The 21,944-nt window shown below is 43.8% G+C and overlaps 2 protein-coding genes across 10 annotated transcripts in view; one reads left to right on the top strand and one right to left on the bottom strand.

Annotated features, from left to right (window-relative positions):
• The window catches only part of LOC131693657 (basic-leucine zipper transcription factor A), a 57,525-nt gene extending 39,216 nt beyond the window's left edge, over positions 1 to 18,309 (top strand). For 7 of the 9 annotated variants that reach the window (XM_058981675.1, XM_058981683.1, XM_058981681.1 and 4 more), the window contains 3 exons: positions 15,892 to 15,964; positions 16,026 to 17,270; positions 18,055 to 18,307. In XM_058981675.1, coding sequence (XP_058837658.1) covers positions 15,892 to 15,964; positions 16,026 to 17,270; positions 18,055 to 18,174 — 1,438 coding nt within the window. In that variant the 3' untranslated portion in view covers positions 18,175 to 18,307. Of the gene's footprint in view, positions 1 to 15,891; positions 15,965 to 16,025; positions 17,271 to 18,054 lie in introns of all 9 variants that reach the window. The other 2 variants (XM_058981676.1, XM_058981674.1) reach the window with 2 other exon arrangements.
• Positions 18,310 to 18,384: 75 nt separating this feature from the next.
• LOC131693661 (NADH dehydrogenase [ubiquinone] iron-sulfur protein 4, mitochondrial) lies at positions 18,385 to 19,384 on the bottom strand. The gene is made up of 4 exons (XM_058981690.1): positions 19,247 to 19,384; positions 18,973 to 19,126; positions 18,737 to 18,912; positions 18,385 to 18,677 (listed from the first exon to the last, which is right to left on the bottom strand). Exons 1-4 carry the CDS (start codon positions 19,291 to 19,293, stop codon positions 18,497 to 18,499), a joined length of 558 nt encoding a protein of 185 aa, XP_058837673.1. The 5' UTR covers positions 19,294 to 19,384; the 3' UTR covers positions 18,385 to 18,496.
• Positions 19,385 to 21,944: the final 2,560 nt, after the last annotated feature.

Here is a 21,944-nt window from a genome sequence, read left to right as displayed (position 1 = left end):
TTTGTTTTTTATATATTGTATTCGATTAAAAATATTGAGCTCCGGAAAAAATCATTTCTCCGGAAAAACCTTCGTGGAACGCTGAAATCAAGCTTTGCTAGCAGCGCAGAGGCTGTCTGTAAGCAAGTCGAAGATGAAGAGTCGTTGCTGAAAAATTCGCCTATTTCGCAGCGTAGGGAGATTGATGAGAGCGTAGCTATCTTCGTACGGAGGCAGTAGTAATCGATTTTGACAGGGCAGCCGACGAAGGGCAAACCTGACGAAATTCTTCTGTACCCGTTCGAGACAATTAATGTGGACGATGTGATACGGGGCCCAAATAGTAACTCCGTATTCCAGAACACTGTATACCAGTGCGATGTATAGAGATTTCAGACAGTAAACATCATTGAAATCACGAGTGTTGCGCTTGATGAGTCCAAGTGCAGCGTAGGATTTAGCTATGACAGAAAAAACATGTGCGGTGAACCGTAGTGTACAGTCGAGAGTGATACCTAAATTCTTGACTGATGCGACTGGTTGTACAGGTGAAGAAGACATCATGTATTCGAAAACAATGGGCAATCGAACTCGTGCGAAAGTGATTATTCTGCATTTCTTACTTTTCACACTCATGCCGTATCTGTCACACCAATCCATAACTCTTTCGAGGTCCATTTGCAATACGCAACAGTCCACCATAGCTGTTATAACACGATACATTTTCAAATCATCTGCATACATGAATTTAGATAACGACAATTCACTGCAGAGGTCGTTTACGAAGAGTACAAAAAGAAGAGGTTCAAGATGACTTCCTTGAGGGACGCCCGATGTAATATGGAATGGGTCTGAGAATGTAGTTCCAAGTCGCACAGAAGCACTGCGATATGAAAGGTATGCCAGCTATCACGCATATGGCTGCGTAGCATATTAAAGTGGCACCTATAAAACGCCAGTCAATTCCCCATCTGGAACTGATGGATGCCGTTCTGGGAGCACAGCTGAGTCAAACAATCTTGAGTATGCACTCGTACCGAATTACCCGCACTGCTTTCTGGACGGACCGTATGCAGCTGGCTCAATTCGGATCAGTACCGATGCAAGCAGTTCGTAGCAATTCGGGTCAGCGAGATACAAGAGTTAACGAAGGTAACAGACTGGTCATGGATACCAACCGAACTGAACAATCCCGAACTCAACATCGCAGACATGCTGACGAAATGGGGGCTGGGTTCTCCGTTACAAAGCGAAGGAGAGTGGTTCGAAGGACCGTCGGATCTGTATAATTCGCAAGTTTGGCCAACGCCAGTATCAATAGCCATTGTACAAGCTACAAAGAAGCAGAGGCAGGTGTTCGAAGGGACGGGGGCGAATTAAGTGATAGCACCACTTGAACTAGATGAGCTCCAGCGGGCTGAAAGAATCTTGTGGCAGCAGCCGGGCGACTCCATGTAGACAGTCAAGAAAAGTAGTTCAATCTACTAGTTCACCGATACTGAACTACAACGATGTCCTGCGCATGGACGGCCTACTTGCAAATTCAGGGCAAATCCCATTCAACAATAAGCATCCCATAATCCTGCCGAGGTTACATGAGGTTACGCAGAAGCTGATCCAGCACTATCACGAAGACTTCGGCCTTTCAGCTCCATGGGGCTTGATAACCTTGGTCCAGTGAAAATCACGGTTGGGCGGCGTAAGGCGAAGCGTTGGGTTGCAGTTTTCACCTGCTTGGCTATACGGGCAGTGCATCTGGAAGTCGTTCACAGTCTCACTACGGAATCGGACCGGATGGCTATCGCTCGTTTCCGGCTTTCGGGGTGCAAACAACGAAATGATCAGTATGAAGCGAATAAAACGAAGAGTGCGCAGAAATCGTAAGCGATTCTACTACCCCCTGGCATTTTATTCCGCCAGGAACGCCCCAAATGGGAGGAGTCTGGGAGCGGATGGTGCGGTCGGTGAAAGAAGCGATTCGCGCACTCGACGAAGTAAGAAAGCTGACGGATGAGATCCTGTTGAAAACACTTGCGGAAGCTACCGACATGATCGACAAGCGTCCATTGACATACTTGCCGCAATACATGGACCAATCCGAAGCACTGACGCCGAACCATTTTCTACGAGGTACAGTGTCTGGTGCAGACATGGAGGTGACAGCTCCCGCAACAGCTCTGCGATATATGTACAAGCGATCTCAGCATATTGCCGATCGAATGTGGATCAAGGAGTACCTGCCGACGCCGGACGGACGGGTTCGAAGGGTGGACGTAAGAACTGCCGATGGTAAGCTACAGCAATGAGGTGTAATTAATCTAGTGGTGCTGGAGATTAGGTATATCCAAAAATACCGGATGATACGGGCTGGGGTGTTGCGACGCCGCTTGGACATCGCTATCTGCTTAGCAGCAGTAGTAGATAAGCGAGGGTATGATTGCTTCGCTGTGTGGATAAAAATCTTATCAGCTTATGTAGAATGCTGTTACAGTACTGCTGATTGATTTTTATGAAGATCTAACACACAGTGTGGAAAAACTGCTTTTTTCGTTTTCGATTTTTGCCCATTCTCTGTTCAACCTTAAAGTAGTTTGATTGCATGTTACGCCTTCATTTCTTCTATTTCATTAGTTTGTGTTACAGCGAGTTGTGTTGACTAAATATTGTCGTCACAACACAAATAGAGAAATATTTCGGACTTCTGGCCGCACTGCCGTAGAGCATAAAACGAACACTTTAGAGTGAAACATCATTCTGAACGAAACGACTATGAAACTACTGTCATCGCTCTCACACTGACAGATTAACGAAGGAGCAAGAACAACCGCTCACCCGTCGAAGTGAGCTGCGAAAAAGATTACTTTAAGTGCTTCGTGACTCTCCACATCGTAAACTCGATTTCAGCACCTGCAGACCCACTAGCGTGGTTGGAAAAAGCTTCGTAAAAAGAAAACTAATAAACCTCAGCACAGCGTCGGTTGAGCCGCCATTTTTCCCACCACTAGCACAAGCAATTCCGCAGGACCATATCACGGGAACTCGAACGGCGCGCACACAACGCACGATTGGCAAGTAAGGCTCTCGTCAGAGGGCCTTTTATGAGGTGCTATACAAGTGGTACGTGCCCTTATCGTACAATCGCATCGCATTCCCGGCATATCCCCGCCGGTCCTTATTCGTAAACAGCAAACGAACCGATCTAGGCAGTACCACTGTTCGGTGCTCTAGTGGTGCATCCACGTGCGCTCGTATTGGAGCCAAATAAGGTGCGATAGTGTAGGTGGGAAAGCACACGTGTCAACCTCAGAATACAAGGCAAAGCTGTTGCAGAGAAGCAGTAGTCAGCCAGCCAGCCGTGAAACGTCATAGGGTCCTTGTCGTCACTGGAGGAGAGTATAGGTAGTCATTTGCTGGCGGGAGGTTTATGCACGGTCGTGAACTAGTGTTCAGAAATCGTCAAACGACACAGGCATCAAAAGTCAGCCGTCAGCGGAAGGCGCAGCGCCACGAAGAGACAGAATGGGGTGAGAGCCATTTTGGGGTCTGATCCATTCACCTACCTACGCTCTGCGTGAGCGTGAGAGGAGCAAAGAGCAACAAGTTAACGATCGCCGGGAGCAGGACGTGTGATAGTGTGGGAGAGTGGTGGGACAGTGCAACAGCAGCAGCATAGGCGGTGTCTGCGTAGCCTCAACCAGTGGCGCAGGTTGTATAAAGCGGCAGCAACGAAGCTGCCACGTTAGTGCGCAATTAGCGCGGTCGAATAATTTAGCGCTCAGAAGTGAGCGATCGAACAACGACTGTGATGAAGCAGCAAAGTGGCCCCTCTTCGTCGCATCCAGGATCATCCATCGACAACAGTATGGAGCGGCAAAAGCAGTAGATGTAGCAGATGAATTTAGGCTAGCATTAGAAATTAAGAGTCGTTGTTAAGAAAATGGGCACAATACAGTGAATGTTAAAATTCAATATCTTTTAAATGCTCATTGGCTGCCCGAGCATCTTATAGACATTAAGTGAGCTGTAGCCGGGCGAGAATAGAAAGGGGAACAGATCTCGTTCACCCAATGAGTCGAGCATGGCATGTCTCAGTAGGGTGAGACAAAAATTAGATTCCAGCTCCGAGCAACTTTTTAGGTACCATTTGGGTCCTAGAACAACTATGCAAATTCTTAGCTCGATCGGTGAAACTATAAATTTATGCCCACTGTTTAAAGTTTACATGGGATTTTGTATGGGAAAATTAACTTTTACAAAATAATCCCTCCAGGAGTCGCCCATTACTTCCTAAAAATAAATCATTATTTGGCATTTATAGAAAATTTAACAAAGAAACAAAGTCTCGAAAACCACGAAACGATCTGACGCTTGAGAAAAAAGTTATTAAGCAGAAACCGATTGATGCTCTGATGATTCATAAAATATTCATTTTTTCTAGCACCGCTGCTGTTGTTTATCCAATTATACGCAATTTTGATTTAATCCTCTCTTAATGTGTCTAAATCGTTTATCTATACTATTTGGTCACTTCTCAAGGTTTTGAGGGATAAATTGAGGCTTTTTTTGTACATATTAAGAGGATGTTAAAATTTTTGTATATAATTAGACGGTCAGAAGCAGTGATGCTAAGAAAAGTGAAATTTTCATCAATCTTCAGGGCATCAATCGGTTTTTGCTTAATAACTTTTTCCAAAATCATCAGATCGTTTTGCAATCTTCTAGACTTTATTTCCTTGACAAATTTCCTATAAAAATCAGCCATCTACTTATTTTTAGGAGATAACGGGCGACTCTTGGAAGAATTAATTTGCAAAAGACAATTTTCCCATACGAACTTTAAACTTTAAACAGTGGGCGCAAAAATATAGTTTCACCGATCGAGTTAATAATTTGCAGAGTTGTTCTGGTAGCTAATTTGGACCCAAAAAGTTACTCGGAGCCAAATTTTATTTTTTTCATATAACCATGTCCCACTCTAATGTCTCAGTCTGTTGAGTAGATTCAATTTCCATTCAATCAATTACACATTCTCTCATATTCACTCAAAATCTCTCATTCCAAACATACAAACGCTCGTGTCCTTTGTGATCTCACCAACATTAAAACACTCCAGTAATTACGCGAACGTTTTTGCACCTATAAATTTACAAACTTGCTTTCAAGTATTAACCCACTGCTCGCGCGATCATCGCGTCTGGAAGTCTCGGTCCTAGCAGCCAAGACTCATGCCTTCAGTTGTACCAATAAAAAACTGACACTCATTTTCACTAGACAACACGTTCCATGGTAACATGACTGGGAACTCCGCTGTTATGGGGGAACTCTCTTCTAGTTTTTTTTTGTTGGGTACATCTCTTCTAGTATCTGAACCGCACACTGAAAATTAAGCATCAAATTCACGGTCCATGCTATCATTCAAGAACACATGCGAAAATGCAAATGGTCACACTGTTACAAAATCGAATTTATGTATATAAGCGAAGTCACATACGTGCTGGCATACGCGACAAACACATGAACATACACACGCTTGAGCCCTTCGCGATCATCCAATCCACACCAGCGCTCGCGCTCTCGCAAACTTGATAACTCCGCGGGATAAAGTGAAGTACAGCAGCAGTACTGTTCAAACAGCCAACAGCAGTACTCCTATCATCGGCCTAGGACTGACTTGCGCTCTCATTGCCTTCACCAAACGCTGCAAAATGCAAATGAAATTGATGAGGTACTGATTTATTGCCGATAGGGTACTGATTTGATCAGTCAGAATACCAAGGTGCTACTTAGTTAATGAAAATTGACTTAACCTTTTTCCACTTTGCAGTTGCTGTTGAAAACAAGTAGAGAAAGTACAAACAGAATGACGATTGAGGATGATGGACTAGAGGAAGTGCGAAAGGCTATTCGAGAGCTGAAAAACGGTCAGGTCGTTGAAAAGGACGGAATCCCAGCCGAGCTTCTAAAAGACGGGAGTGATCGGTTCTACGAAGCAATCCATTGTGTGATCGGGATGATCTGGATGGAAGGAGAAGATTGACACCTTTGGATTGGTTAAATGCCCTATCTTCAAAAAGGGACACAAACTCGAGTGTAATAACTATTGAGGAATAAGAATCCTCAATGCCTCCTACAAGGTACTCTCCCGTGTTCTGTTTAACAGACTGCGCTTATCGGCTGTGTCGTTAGCGGATACCAAAGCGGTATTTCGAGATGGACGATCAACGACGGATCGATTGTTCACCCTGCGACGAATCCTGGATAAATTTAAGACTAAAAGAAATGAAAGCAATGAAAGTGAAGGACGGATAGGTATACTAGAGTGAATCAGTTATAAACTTAGAACGGAAAACTATTTAACCATCTATTTGTGGATTTCAAGGCGGCGCACGATTCGGTGAAATGAATTGAACTGTGGCGGATAATACTTGAACAACTTTCCGGCAAAACTGTTTAAGTTGATTCGCATGACGCTGAATTAAAATAAAAAGGTCAAAATAGTCGGAGATACATCCAACACGTTTGTGAGGTTTGCTGGATTGAAGCAGCGCGATGCATCTATTATTCAGCAGGAGGGTGCGATACGATGTGCAAAGTTACGGAACCATCATCACATGCTTCTTGGCTTCGCGCATGACATCGACATTGTTGGTGTTGATCGCAGAGCAGTGGAAGAAGCATTTTTGCCTTTTAAGCTGTTTGCACACAAGACGACAGGACACCCCCCCCCCCACAAAAAATATTCACTATGGATTTTGTTCTACCTATTCCAACGCTGTTACTGTTGCAGCGTTGAAATAGCTAGAATAAAATCCATAGCGAATATTTTTTGTGGCGTGTGTCCTGTCACCTAGTGTACGTACAGCTGGGAGGCTGAGAGAATCGTACTGACTATAAACTCCGACAAGACAAACTATGTCATAGCAGGTAGAGAACGAGGCGGTCCGAGTGATACTAATTCCGTGCGGAAAATTTATGGGGTACGATACGTGGCTGTCAAAGAATTCACCTTGGAACACTAGTGACATGTGATCACGATGTTAGCCGTGCGTTTTATTGGTATTTTGCGGATGAGAACAAGACTTTCTATGAGTTACAAAGTCAGCAAAAGTGCCGCTGCCTACATACGCGCACAAAATTTGCTATATAGTAATCGCTGATATGCTCTGTTGCTATGTACGGCCATAAGGCATGGGTGTTGAATGGGTGTGTTTGAAAGAATAATTCTGTGTTCAAGACTCGGCAGCGGAGAATGGAGAATAGCGCTGACGCATGAACTACGAGCTGTACCAAGTATACTACCGTTATAAACATATTTGTCCCATGTTCTATGGGATTCCCTATATACATGGGACAATTATACGTAGAACGGCAGTATATAACATGCTGACATTAGAAGACTGATAAAACATGCGGACTTAAGTGAGCTGGACTTGTAGTGCGAATGCAGGACCAGCTAAAGTTTTGCTCAGTAGAGAACCTGGAAGATATCGTCAAGAATGGACCCCACACTTGCTGGCTGTGTGTAATTGTAGAAGATACGCGTGTGGCGGGCGTTCAAGGAGACTGGCGATCAAGTAACCAGGAAATCTAAAATAAATTCGGTCATAATTCATAATTCAGATAATACCCGGATTGTTCGGCCACGGTGATGATGATGATGAAGTTGTGCTCCTGGTTACCTTATGGTAGAATTTCAATCTACTTGAACCAACAACTCTAGACACTGCACTTCTAAATAGTCTTAATCTCGAGCTACTTTGCTGAGTCCTTGCAAAAAATCGGAAACAAATCAAATATTTCATTTTTGTTTCAAGTATGTCAGCGTCGATATGTTGCTTACAAGGTTCGTGGCAGTCGTACGCTTGTATATACGTGCCAAATGTATTAAGAATGTAATAAACATTTTGCACAATTCTATTAAACATTACTATGCTATATTTCACCCTAAGGAGGAAAATTTGGTAAAAACCAAAATTTCTCACCAGGGTGAAAATTTGTTGGTAAAACCAGTCTTTGCACTTGAGGGCACAAATCCTTATTTCATACTCAGTTGCGTTTCGGCTTCGCCTCATCAGAAACCGACACTAACTTATTGTCGGAATAGATTAGCGCCGGCTTGACGCAAATTCCTTAAAACTAAAACACACTTTGTGTTTCAATCGAACGACTGATCAAACGTGATGTCCCGTTCGAGCAGAAGTTCTGTTTATGCCGATGAGACAGAAACTTGTCTTGGCTTAGCAGGCCTATGCGAAAGCACTATGCTATATTTCACCCTAAGGAGGAAAGGTTTAGTTTTAAGGGATTTGCATCAAGCCTATCTATTCCGACAATAAGTTAGTGTCGGTTTCTTATGAGGCGAAGCCGAAACGCAACTGACTATTAAACATAGCAATCTCCTAAATAATTGTTTGGATAAATGAGAAAGGCACAATTGCACCACTAGGTGGATTGAAACAAAAATTTACATCCTAATATTACCTATGTTCCAACTTGGGGAACGTTCCGGTTGGTAGAAAGCTCAATCGCTTGAAAGTTGGCTGGGTATCCAATTGTCCAGTGGATGCTTCGTCCTGGATGGTAATGAGCAATCGCCGTAGGAAAATTTAATTTAATTCTTATGGTCCTGAAAAGGACCCTTTCGGCGATGCTCACACCTGGCTGGTTGGTGGTGTAATGAATACTAGAACACTTATACTGCTAACTGTTTATTTTCTGAAGATGTTTACAGGTTGGAGGTGGAAATCAAACTGAACTTAAGCTTGCCAGATGAAACAACGGGAATGTTTTCCCAACACTTTGCTTACCACAGCGAGGCCGTGGACTTTATATCTCACCTAATGTTCCTTGGGCTGTGGTCCTGCTTCCGTGGTTGGGTTTTCTTTCTTAGAAGGACGTCTGGAGTTTTAGAACTTTGAAACTTGAAACTTAATTTATTCAGAAAATATTTACAAAAGTTATCTTAAAGCTACATGTTGCCCGCGCGATTCATATATCGCTACGGGAAAATTTGTCCCTTTTAGTCCTTAAGTTTTTCCCTATTCTCCTGAGATACGGAGTAGATTTCCTATGGCCTTAGAAGGGCGCAATTCCTATTTGTTTACTTATATATTTGGCCCTGCCTCTTCATGACTGACGTATTTAACCACAATACGGATTCCTGCTATTCAATCCTAGTCCAGTCCCGCAAGGGCTCACAAAATATGCGGTTACATTTGTACCGCTTTCTAAGATTTTATTACTATCCTAACCGCAGAGTAAGTGAGAAGGAAAAACCAAAGCTAGCTAATCGGACTGCGTATGGCACGCTTATGTATATTAGGCGCGGGAGGTTGATAAATAGACAGTGATCCCTTTTTCTGTGTTCTTTTCATTTCATTTTCGGGTTTTTAAGATCAACATCAACCTTCCCTACGCGTAGCAGTGATGCATTTCTTATGCACTGCTGACATTGTATAATTAACTCATTTGCGCGGCAACACCAGAGGTTCTCCTTTTATAGAGTCGGTGGTGATAAGTGGTACCAGTTTTTGTTGGTGGGGTTACCTTTCGGTGATACCGAACATCCTCCCCCCGGTTGAGCTCACTCAACAGATGCTACAGATTTCGGTTGATTATCTTCAATGGGAAGAACGGAGATTTTGTTGATAGGGCGGCGATAAGTTGAACCATCGACGAACACATCGACCGATCTCACTAGCCCGTCTTCGCCTGGGTAAACAGCTGTTATTTTCCCCAACTTCCAATGGAGTGGTGGCTGGATGCGATCATGAAGCAGAACAATCATGCCGATGCAGATATTTGGCATGGTTCGTAAGTTCTTTTTCCGAGGCTGTAGCGTGTTGAGGTAATCTCGGCTCCAGGCACGCCAAAAGTGCTCACGCATGAGCTGCAGATGCTGCCATCGATCCAAACGATTAACCTTCAGGTCTTCCAATGATGGTTCGGCCAAGGCGTTGAGAGGACGGCCAATCAAGTAGTGCGCCGGTGTAATCACCAACGGGTCAGCAGAACCGTTAGACACGGCGAACAGGGGCCGCGAATTCAGCACAGCCTCAATTTCGGTGAGAATAGTTGAAAACTCCTCGAAATTCAGCTTGACGTTCCCTACGATACGTTTGAGGTGTGTTTTGGCGGACTTGACCGCCGCTTCCCAAAGTCCGCCAAACTCGGGGGCGTCCGGCGGGATAAAGTGCCACTCGATTTCTCGTGTGTGACAAAACTGCTCGATGCGTTGGACCGCTTGCTGATCACGAAACTGATTGTAGAGCTCGTGCATCTCGTGGTTTGCTCCCTTAAAATTCGTGGCGTTGTCGGAATGTAACTCTTGAATGCATCGTCTGCGACTGATGAACCTTCTCAAGGATGCCAGAAAAGCGTCGGTGCTGAGGTCGGACACTGCTTCCAAATGAACGGCCTTAGTAGCCATACAGACATATACGGCTATATATGCCTTTACGAGAGTAGGTCGTCGCGATCCTTGTTTGACCCAGAATGGACCGGCGAAGTCAACGCCGGTGACTGCGAAGGGCGGTGACGGAACAACTCTCGCGGAGGGCAGGTTGCCGTGTGTCGTGTCGGTTGGATTGCATCGAAAGCATCTCACGCAATGCCGCGTGATTTGCCTGATAGTGGATCGAGCATTTAGCAGCCAGTATCGTTGCTGCATGGCGTTCATCAACCCACTTTGACCGATGTGAAGTAGCTCAACGTGCATTTCACGGATCATCATACGCACCAGAGGGTCCTTGTCCGGCAGTATGATAGGATGTCGGCTTTCGAAAGGGAGTTGTGAGCGGTCTAAGCGACCACCTACTCGAAGCAGTCCGCCTTGGAAGATAAGTCGGAGGTTGCCAATCCTTTTGCAGGGTAGTTTGTGTATAACTCGCTGAATTTCATCCCCCAGGTGGACGATCTGGATCACTTTGATTATAGCTTCTTTCGATTTGCGCAGTTCACGGACGGTCAAATTTCGACGAGTTTCACGCTCGACAGATTTCTTAGGGCAGTTATCGACGAACCGCATGATGTAACCGATGACTCGTTGAAGTTTGCGAAAGCTACTGTATCGGGAAAAAATTGGAAGTGGTACGATTTTCACGGTGGGTGCGGCTAGGACTGCTTTCATTTCTGGCAAATCTATATCTGGAACGGCTGCAGGCGGTTGAATCTGATAGATTACGTAGGCGAGGAATTCAGGACCGTGCCACCAGAGGTTGTTTCTACTGAGGATCTCGGGAAGCTGGCCACGGGAAACGATGTCGGCGGGATTGTTTTCGGTGTTGATGTACTCCCATCTGAAACCATCGGTTTCTTCTTGGATTAAAGCAATGCGATTACGGACGAACAACTCAAGTTCATTCAGCGGTTTTTTGATCCAGGCTAGAACAATTGTACTGTCGCACCACAGAACGACTTCTAAAAATTTCATGCTCAACTCGGCGGTTACTCTCTTCACTAAATGGGACAGCAGGAGGGCAGCAGACAACTCTTTCCGTGGGATTGACAAATCGCGCAGGGGGGCTAACTTAGACTTACTGGTCAGAAGAGCCATCTTTGCCGTTCCGTCGGCAAATATGCTCCGCACATACATACAGGCTCCGTACGCCACGACCGAAGCATCAGAGAATCCGTGTAACTCATAGGCCATCACGTTGTTGTTTGTCACACATCTAGGAATTGGGATTTGGTTGATGTGTGACAATGAGCCATGGAGTGCTTGCCACTGTTGTGCAAATTCTTCGTCGACCGGGTCATCCCAGTCTGCCTTAATGCTCCACAGGCGTTGCGCTTGTAGTTTGGCGAGGACAATAGCTGGTGAGTACAGTCCGAGAGGATCGTAAAATTTGGCGACTTCGGCGTAGATCAACCGCTTTATCACAACGTCTCTTGTCACTGGCTTGATCTGATTAGCGAGGAGTAGTGCATCTGCCTCTGGATCCCAGAGCAGACCTAAGACCTTGATGACTTTATTCGCTACGCATTCTTTCAACGGCACTTGGGGCTCACATTCTTCGGGTGGCACGTGTTGGAGGAACTCTGAAGAATTGGAACACCATTTGTGGATGGGAAAGCCACCGCGTGCCAACAGCTGTTTCAATTGCCGTTGTGCTTCGATAGCTTCCGACACCAAATCGGCACCAGATAGCGTATCATCCATGTAGACCTCGTTTTTTATTATTTCGGCTGCAATCGGATAATCATCCTTCTCTTCCGCAGCCAATTGTGCCAGGCACCGCGTTGCTTGGTATGGTGCCGAGTCTGTGCCATAAGTAACGGTGTCCAGTTCCAGTACACGCAACGATTGAGACGTTCGTTTACGCCAGAAGATTCGTTGATAGTGTTTATGTTCAGGTGCCATCAGAATCTGCCGATACATTTTGGAAATGTCTGCTGTGAAAGCTACTTTATGAGTGCGAAATCGAAGCATAATGGAGTACAGCTCGCTTTGCACTACCGGACCGACGAGGAGTACGTCGTTCAACGCAAGATTGGATGGGGACGATTTCGCACTGGCATCGAATACCACTCGACATTTTGTGGTTGAACTGAAGGGACGCAAAACGGCGTGATGTGGCAGGTAAAAATTTTTCTGGTCCGGCGGGTCATCTGATTCGATCACTTCATGGCAATGACCGAGAGTCTCGTATTCTCGGATGAACTCAATATACTGGGTCTGGAGCTCGGGGTTACGTAACAATCTCTTCTCTAGCATCAGGAATCGCTTCGGTGCTAAATCTCGGCAATCGTCCAGCTTGGCAACGGTTTCTTTGAATGGTTGTTGTACCACAAACCTCCCTGTTGGGTCTCGTTTATATGTGGACAGGAAGTGGGATTCGCAGGCTACTTCTTCTCTGGAGAGCTTGGGGATATCCGGCAATTGCTCGACTTACCAGAACCGCTGCATCATGGTTTCGACTTCTTCGATGGAGACCAGGTTGGAGTGCTGCACTGGAGCGTCGGCGAAGTACGACTCTTTAAGGACACCGGCCACGATCCACCCTAGGTGAGTTTCTCGCAGCTGTGGCAGCTTGTCGAACAAACTTAGATGTCTTGGCTTCAGGATATCGAAGAACCACTCTCCACCGATCAGCATATCCACCTTGTCGGGAGTGTGGAACGCTGGATCGGCTAGAACTATTCCTTCCGGAAGACGCCATCCACTGATGTCAATCTTGGTGGTGGGGATTTTTCCAGACACTTTGGCTGTGACCAGACACTCGAGATTACAGAAGAATGTAGACACTCTGGATCGGAATTTGACCATCACCTTGTCACGAGCGTGGCTTCGCAACTCGTTGATTCCGGTAATGGGAACGTTGGCTCGCTACTTCTTGACTCCCAAACGGTTGGCCATGTCCTCCGTAATAAAGTTTACTTGGGAGCCGCTATCAAGGAGGACGCGACAGGGATGAGGTTGGCCGTGTTTGTCAATGGCATCTACCACTGCGGTGAGCAGTAGTACGGTTTTCGCGCTGGTGGCGAAATAACTGGAGCAGGATGTAGACACTTGGTGGTCTATCGTAGTGGTTGCTTTCGGTTCTTCGATGGATGGTGGTTGCGGTATAGGCGCTTTGGTTACCACCGATGCTTTGGGTTGGACGTCACGCTCTGGAACTGGCGCCACATCTTCGTGCAACAAAGTGTGGTGACGAGCCTCACACTTGCGACGCGACTTGGTGGACGAACAACTTCTGGTGAGGTGTCCTTTCCGTAGGCAGTTGTAGCTAAGCCCAGCGATTCGCACCTTCTCTCTCTTCTGGGATGTGGACAACGAGATGAAGGTCGAGCACTGGAAGTTGCGGTGGGAACCGCCGCAAAAGTCACAAGCTGGTTCGGTCTTCGTTGGATTTGCTGAGGCTGCATGACTTTTCTGAGACGGTTTCGGCCATAAGGCTGTTGGTTTTCGATTATTCGCTGCTGGAACTTGTATCTGGTACGCGGCTTCACAGTTCTCCAGAATTTCGGCTCTGGATGTCAGGAACTTGATGGTTTGGTCGTAACTTGGAAGCTCTCCCTTTCGTTGTGTGGACTCCCAAGCCTTTCGTGTCGACTTGTCGAGGGCATTCACAACCAAGAACACGGTCATGTGGTCCGACACACCGGTCATCTCTTGCTTAAGGTAGCGTAGGCTCTCTGCATGGCGGGTAACCTCGTTCACCAGTGATCGCAGCTCTTTGTGAGATTCGGACGTCATCTTCTTGAGCGACAGCAAACTCCGGAGGTGTGATTCCACAATCACACGCAAATTTTCAAATCGCTCTGTGAGAATGGCCCAGGCTTGTTGATAACTACCACTAAACGCCTTGGTGTCTAGTATTCCGGCTGCTTGACCGACGAGAGCCTTGTCAAGATGATACAGTTTCATGGCATCAGTATCACTCGAATTGGCCATCAGATCCAAAAAGATGGCCTTGAATTTCGGCCAGTTGGAGTAACTGCCGTCAAACGTTGGAATTGGCGCTTTTAGAGGCTGCTGTTGGATGATGACTTGTTGTTTTGAACCCGCTGCTGAGGCTGCTCGGTCCTTTGCAACCAGTAGTAGCTCCTCCACATTCGTTGAGACCAGGTCAAAAAGGTCTTCGAAATCCTGGTAAATTTCTGCTTGTCGGTACACAGTCGCATCCGGGATTAGCGCCATCACCTTGCTGTGAAATCCATTGTACTCCTGATATGCTGCAGACAATTTGTGTTGCCTCACTGTCAGCAGCGCTAGAGACGGTTGCCCTTGATGCAAAATGTTCCGCTGGATGCTCATGATTCGCTGTTTAACTTGCTCTCGCTGACGATAGAGAGCCGCCAGTTCCTTCGGTTCTGCAGTTGCTTCTTGTTCCGTGTCTGTAAAACCCCTGAAGGATTCGTCGTCTTTGGATTGGTTATCCTCATCGGGATTATCATTTTTATTCCCGCCGTCGTTAACCAAAAATGAATGATCGACCGGCATTGTTTTGCGAATACGTCACCTTTCTGTCGTAGAAAAACTTTAACGGCAAGCGATGTTGTGCCCAGGAAAGAACACGTTCGAACACGTCAGCAAAATGCAAAGCTTCTTTCCGCACACTTGGTGTACAAAAAACGAAAACGTTCTGACACGTCAGCACAGGAGCAGCAGTCGTTGATACCAAGGCAAAAACACGTTCAAACAAGTCTGCCAAGCGCAAAGCTTATTTTCGCACACTCGGTATGCACAGAAACGAACACGTTGTGACACGTCAGTGCAGTGGGCGTCTTCTCGCATGCGATAGGTACAGGAACAAACGAGTCAGCGCAGGGGCAGCAGTCGTCGATCCGGTTCGAAGGACCAATTTATGTTCCAACTTGGGGAACGTTCCGGTTGGTAGAAAGCTCAATCGCTTGAAAGTTGGCTGGGTATCCAATTGTCCAGTGGATGCTTCGTCCTGGATGGTAATGAGCAATCGCCGTAGGAAAATTTAATTTAATTCTTATGGTCCTGAAAAGGACCCTTTCGGCGATGCTCACACCTGGCTGGTTGGTGGTGTAATGAATACTAGAACACTTATACTGCTAACTGTTTATTTTCTGAAGATGTTTACAGGTTGGAGGTGGAAATCAAACTGAACTTAAGCTTGCCAGAGGTTCTCCTTTTATAGAGTCGGTGGTGATAAGTGGTACCAGTTTTTGTTGGTGGGGTTACCTTTCGGTGATACCGAACAACCTATATAATTATTTCCGAATATTAATGAATAAAGAGAATATAATCATTATTCCGATTAATTAGGGAGGAAATCATCGGAGAAGCAGGAATATTTAAATATTTGTGGAATTAAAAAAAATAATAAAAAAGTCATTCTTTATTTCATGAATTGTTCTTTAAGCAAATAGTTTCTTGGACAATACACATACAAATAAAAAAATCTTCTCATAATGAAAATCTTTCTTCCTATTTTTCAGCCGCTTGGAGCAACAATTGAAAACAATGCAACTTGAGGAAGAATTGGAAAGGGAAAAAATGCGAAGCGAGAAGGTAACTCACAAAAATATTTCCAAGCATCGCCATTCCAACCAACTAAAACATATGTTCACAGATCCGAATCGCCAACGAGCAGAACCACATCCGCCGGTTGCAACTGCTGTCGAAGCTGGAGAACGATCACAAAGTGTTCAATCCGCACGATGAAAACCGTAAAACACTATCCGAGAACGGAAAGGAGGTCTACGTTGAACCATCCCAACAGAAACCGGCCAAGGAGAAGATCTATCGATATTTCAGCAATTCCGCACAGAACGAAAAATCCCCGAGTTTTGCCTCATCCAGCATTTCGTCCGAGATAGAGTACGATTCTTCCAGTGAGTCTATGGGCTACGAACGTTATCAGTTTTGCAAAAATTGTCGAGCTGATATTGACCGATCGTTTCTTCCACGAACCCACGGTACCGGGCATCACCATCGGCATAACCATCATCATCATCACCCCCAACAGCAGTTGCCACCGAAAAAATTAACTCCCAAAATGACACGTAAAAACGACGAACAATGTATCAACTGCCACAAGCCGTTAGAGAAGCTCTGCGCGAAATGTGACCGGGTGCTGAAACGACCGTTGACGCAAAACCTTTGCGCCATCTGCCAGCAGGCGCTAGAGAACAATCGCTTGCAAAAGGAAGCCCAGTTGGAGCTGAGAAGACAACGTCAAAAGCTGCTTCGTTCGATAGAACTGTTGAACGACGACGTCTACGACGAATCACCTGTGGTGGAGGTGGGCAATTCCCCGCCTCCTGCTTCCGTATCGCCACCGAATCCGTACAAAATAATCGACATCCAGTATCATGAAAGCGATAACGATCACGACCTTGCCGTCCTCAATCCGGTCATCGTTCGGAACAACTACAAAAAGCCCTACTCACTTAACATCGACAAGGACTCGATCTTCCATCCGAACAAGAAAACTCCGGAACCAAAAGTGTCCGTCAATATTCGCAATGGGGAAGTTTTTGTGGACAATAAACTGACTCCATCCGCCGGAGGAGGAGGAGGAGGAGCACTTAGGCAGCCACCAGCTCCATCGCCACAGGAAGACCCGGAGGAACTAACCACCGACGAGATGGACGAACGAATTTCCAAATATGTGAAACACTACAACACACTGTGGATGAAGCGGGGCGTGCGGAAAAATAATCTCATTTCGCAGAAGAATGCAAATCCGTCGCAGAATATGGTTAACAATAAGCTAGGACCGCTTCCGTCACTTTCGCCGCCGAAAGTGTACGTAAGCGACCGGGCGGACAATCTCAAGAGCGAGGCGATGAAGATTACCGAGAAGAAGTGGGATGTAAGTAGAGTTTATTTTTCAAGTTTAGTACGGATTTTGCAATTGACGTTTTATTTTGTGTTACTGTAAGTCTGTGTGTGAAACGCTAATTTAAAAAAAAATCTATTTTGTAATATCTTAATAACTTTTTTTTTACTCAGTATTGATTTGTGTTCTGATTTCTGTGAAAATTAGAACTGTTTTACGGGTTTACAAGATTCCAATGCTAATCAGTTATTAGTACACAAAATTATCCAATTCTAGAAAACGTACACCGATTTCAGAAGGTCGTTCGAAGTGAATGTCGAACGATTTGCCTCATACTTTCCCTTTGGCCACTCCGTTCTCTCTGCCAATTACCAAAGTTTTTCGTCTAGAATCATTTTGGGAACTGTTTCGTTAACTGTTGAAATAGCAGTCAGTCCGTTTACTTTAAACCTAAACGGAGCCAAAACGTGATTCACTAAGTCTATCATGCGCGTCGTCAAATACGTCTGCTTCTAAGAACTCTGTTATCCCGTAATAAAACTTGCGGTGATCAAAATGGCATTTGAATTCCACAAGTAACTTCGATTTGAATTCGCAAAAATAAAATAAATCCCTGTCTTTCCCTTCACAGCTCAATTTTCTCTAAAAAAATTAAAAGGTAAGCAAGATTGGCTATCAAAATTAGTTTAGGTAGTTATTCCAATGAACGTATTTTCCCTGGGTGCTTTGTACAGAAAACGCATAAAAATATAAGTTAGAAACCTATTTAACGACCATACGAATTCTAAAACATGTATTCTACTCTCTTATCCTATAGATACCTGCCGTGGAACGAACAAAAGTAACGCCAGGGTCACCGCGCGTTCTAACCCAACTGGGGGCCATTCGAAAGCAACTTCAACTAGAACAACTGCAAATGGATCAAACGTTCGATTAAAACTCGTTCTCAACCTAGCGCTGCATCCTTTTTACATACATATCAAACCGTTCAATCCTCCAATAACTAGACTGTACGAAAAATATTATTTTTATTTCATATGACCTTATTTCTGTTAGTTCTACAAGAACCACTAGTCTAAGAATAATTAAAAATTACTACCAGACATACCAGGACTTTCACTTTTAAAAGAAAATAACCCAGCGCAGCTTCTCAGCATTGCAAGAGTTTTTATTCTCCTCCAGCCAAAAACCGAAACTATTCCGATTTCGTATTTACAAACAATCTAACACACAACTTACTTGGCATCCCTCGCAGTCACCTACTTTGTAGAAACGCGGGTGCGCTTATTCCAGGCAAAATTGATTCCGTAATTCTTAACGCGGTTCTTCTTCTGCACCTCCGGGTTGTCCACGAACCATCTCCAGCCGTTCTTTTCACAGTGCGTGATAGCCTCCTCGGGGGAACCGAACTCGATGCGCATGTTGGACAGTGGATCACCTCTGTGAAAGTAAAACCGATTAAACAGAATCAATCAGACTGCGTTCCAAGAAATACTAACGTCGAAGCCCATCCCATGAGCGGATTCTCCCAACGCTCACGGTTATCGAACTCAATGCTCCAGTGGTGAATATTATCCGTTCCGCTTTGCATGGCATTCTTCGCCGGCATAAAAATACGAACCCGACGTTCTTTGACGTGCTCCTCCGGAACGCCGTTAATTGGTGATAAATCGACCTGTAAGTAATCAGATTAGGTTCATTATTGTTCAGCAACCGGTAACAAATCAGACCATACTTTAGTCGGAACAGCGATGGTGCTGGCTTGTTTCTCCCGTTCACGACGTTCAAGATCGTCGGCGATGATCAGGTTGGCATCAATGATGGGAGCTTCTTTCTGCTGACGCGGATCCTTTAGGACAACGGACGATGTGGAAAACGTTGCCTTGGTCCTAGTAGGGATGGGATGAAGACGAAAAACGCGATTACACAATCAGTCGTTTGGAGACTTGGAATTATTTTAGGCTCTTAGTACTAGTTTGTACAGCTACATGCATAATTTTTGTACTTACCATTGCGACGCACTGGCACGAGTTAGAGATCTCAATAATAAACTCATTTTGCCGTCTAAACTGTATGAATAAATTTGATATTTTGTTCAAACCGAGTCGGATAAAATTTCAGAGATTATTGTACCTGGACTGTCAAAACAAAAATACTGACAGCTTATATACACTGTAAAATCATCTAGAAGAAACAAATTAAATACTTGCATGCAAGTTTTGTACTAAATGCTGCCCGGATAGAATTTCACACTGAGAAAAATCATCTGGTATATATTACCTGACTTTCGTGGTTGTTTTAACTATTTGCAAACAGCAGTAATGACCATGAGATCGGTAATACTAAACTTCTGTATCGTAATAAATACTACTAAAATCGATTGCCACTTAACAATGCTGTTGTTATTTATGACAATTTGAACATGCTCACTCCAACAATATCTATCATCAAAAGACGGACAATGGTATAGTTAGAATCACTATTAAAATAAAAGTAAAATTGAAAATATGAGCATGGCAAACATCTTTGAAATCACCAGTGTCATTGTTATAACTACTTTTCGTGTGATTGTTCTCTACACAATAAAGTAAGAAGTCGTGAACACTAAATTTATAGTTATTATATGAATGAAAAGATCGAAATAACTATACACACTACTTATATGGACGTGATCTTGGTTGTGAACACCTTTTGCGTATAGTGGTTTTCAGCTGACAATGCTTTGTACTACTAACAACCATAAAACTAGTGAATGTTTGCGTTCCCATTGATGCGGCCATTACAGTGAAAAATTGCGTACATAAAATACGAGCGTGCTTTTTAGTGAACTTATTAATTTTATTTTTTTGATATTGTAATTATATTATTTCTGTGATATTACGGTAAGGCAATGATTTCGTAAGTCCAGTTCCAATAAGGAAAGATATTATGTGGTGCCGAATAGAAGCGTAGTACCAGCCTTACAATGTACCAAGGTCTATGCACTAAGAATCGGCTTCAAAGCACTAGGAAACAGAATATTATGTTCCACAATGGATTGTAGCACTAAGAGTATGCTTTGCTAAATAATATTGCACTATGTGAGTAAATATTTCAATTTCATTTAATGACAACGCAGTAATATCATAAAATTTGCGTTTCTTTTAGCTAATCGTAAAGGCAGAAATGGAAGACTAAGATTTGGTTGCTGAAACGATTATTATTTTTAATAAAATATCAATAAACTAAGAGATGCGTGAAAAATAGCGGAAAGCTAGATTGACTGAAACTCGCTCAAATCCATCTTTACCATCTATACAATTTAGCGCGTCATTTCCATAACGATATCCCATTTTAACATAACTAGTCTAAAAATGTCAAAATCCCAATGTTTTAGTTATTACGAACAAGCTTTGGTCAAGATGACTATGCTTATTGTTATTTCAAGCATTTCACTTATAATGGTCAATCATCCAACAGAGTGTTTAATTTTACTATTATGCATAATGCATAGTAAAACATTCCATTCTCCTGGATTAGTTATAACAAACAGTTTCAGGTCAAGATAACTATGCATATTCTTACACCGAGCATCCCACTTATAATGGTCATGCTTACAATAGAATGTTCAAAAGTACTATTATGGTCCAAAGCTCTTGTATAGTGATTTTGAACATGGGTATGGTTTAAATTACCTGACGCTATAGTCGGTTAAAAACCACCATACTCGCAAATTCGAGTTAACCTCCTCATATGGTAAATGTTACCATATAATTTTTCTTAGTGCACAATAGCATTTACCCTACACGGAAACGAAAAACTACCTAAAATTGAGTTCCTTTGACTCAATCTCGTGGTATCGTGGGGGAACTTAAAATTAGGTAAACCGTGTTGAAGGTAGTTTCCATTTAACCACGGCAAAAATTACAACTCATTGATAGGTTTTTTATACTCAAATTTAAGTTGAATTTACCTAATTTTGAGTTCACCCCAAACAACTCAAAAGTACCTTCCTCCACGGAAGACCTCGACTGAGTCGAATCTCTCTTTTTGTTTTTGACAACACTAATAAGTGCGAAAGCGACGCACAACTCAAAAGTAAGTTAAAAGAACTTTTCTGCAGGTTGTTTTATTTAACCGTGTACAAACAATCATAAAACAACAAATATTATAGTTAGGGTAAAGTGCTTGTTTTCACCATACTAAGCAAGGTGCCTCACTAATTTCTCGGCCTACAATCAATGGAATGCTTAAAAATTGACATCAACAGCTTTGCTTCGTTGTTAAGAACCAATATAATAACACAAAAGCGCTAAAAACAGTGAAATTCTCGTGTTTGAGCTCAACGAAAACTCGAATCGAAAGCCCCTATTGTTGCGCTACCATTTGACTCAATGCGTTGAACAAAGATGGCAGACACTGCTCTAACCAACGGCTTCAAATGGGTATGGTGATAATAGAAACATGGCGAAAATGGGCTCATCGCCCTATTACTGTTTCAACATTATTCGATGCTAAGTTCTCACAGTAGATTTACAATAAAATTTCATGTAACAATAAATTTCACTGTTCAGCAAAAAACTGATATAGTGCATTCACATTAAATCTTACTGTTTTCGAGAAAAAAATGTATAGAGAAAAATTGATTTTTTAAATGTTAAGATGCATAACCACCCCCTTTTTCACTGTAAAAGTCTATTTTACATTGAAATTTACTGAAGAAACGTT

Source organism: Topomyia yanbarensis, chromosome 3 (genome assembly GCF_030247195.1).
Source record: "Topomyia yanbarensis strain Yona2022 chromosome 3, ASM3024719v1, whole genome shotgun sequence".
Taxonomy (NCBI): domain Eukaryota; kingdom Metazoa; phylum Arthropoda; class Insecta; order Diptera; family Culicidae; genus Topomyia; species Topomyia yanbarensis.
Note: the sequence above shows the minus strand (reverse complement) of the source record. Positions and strands in the feature narration are given on the sequence as shown.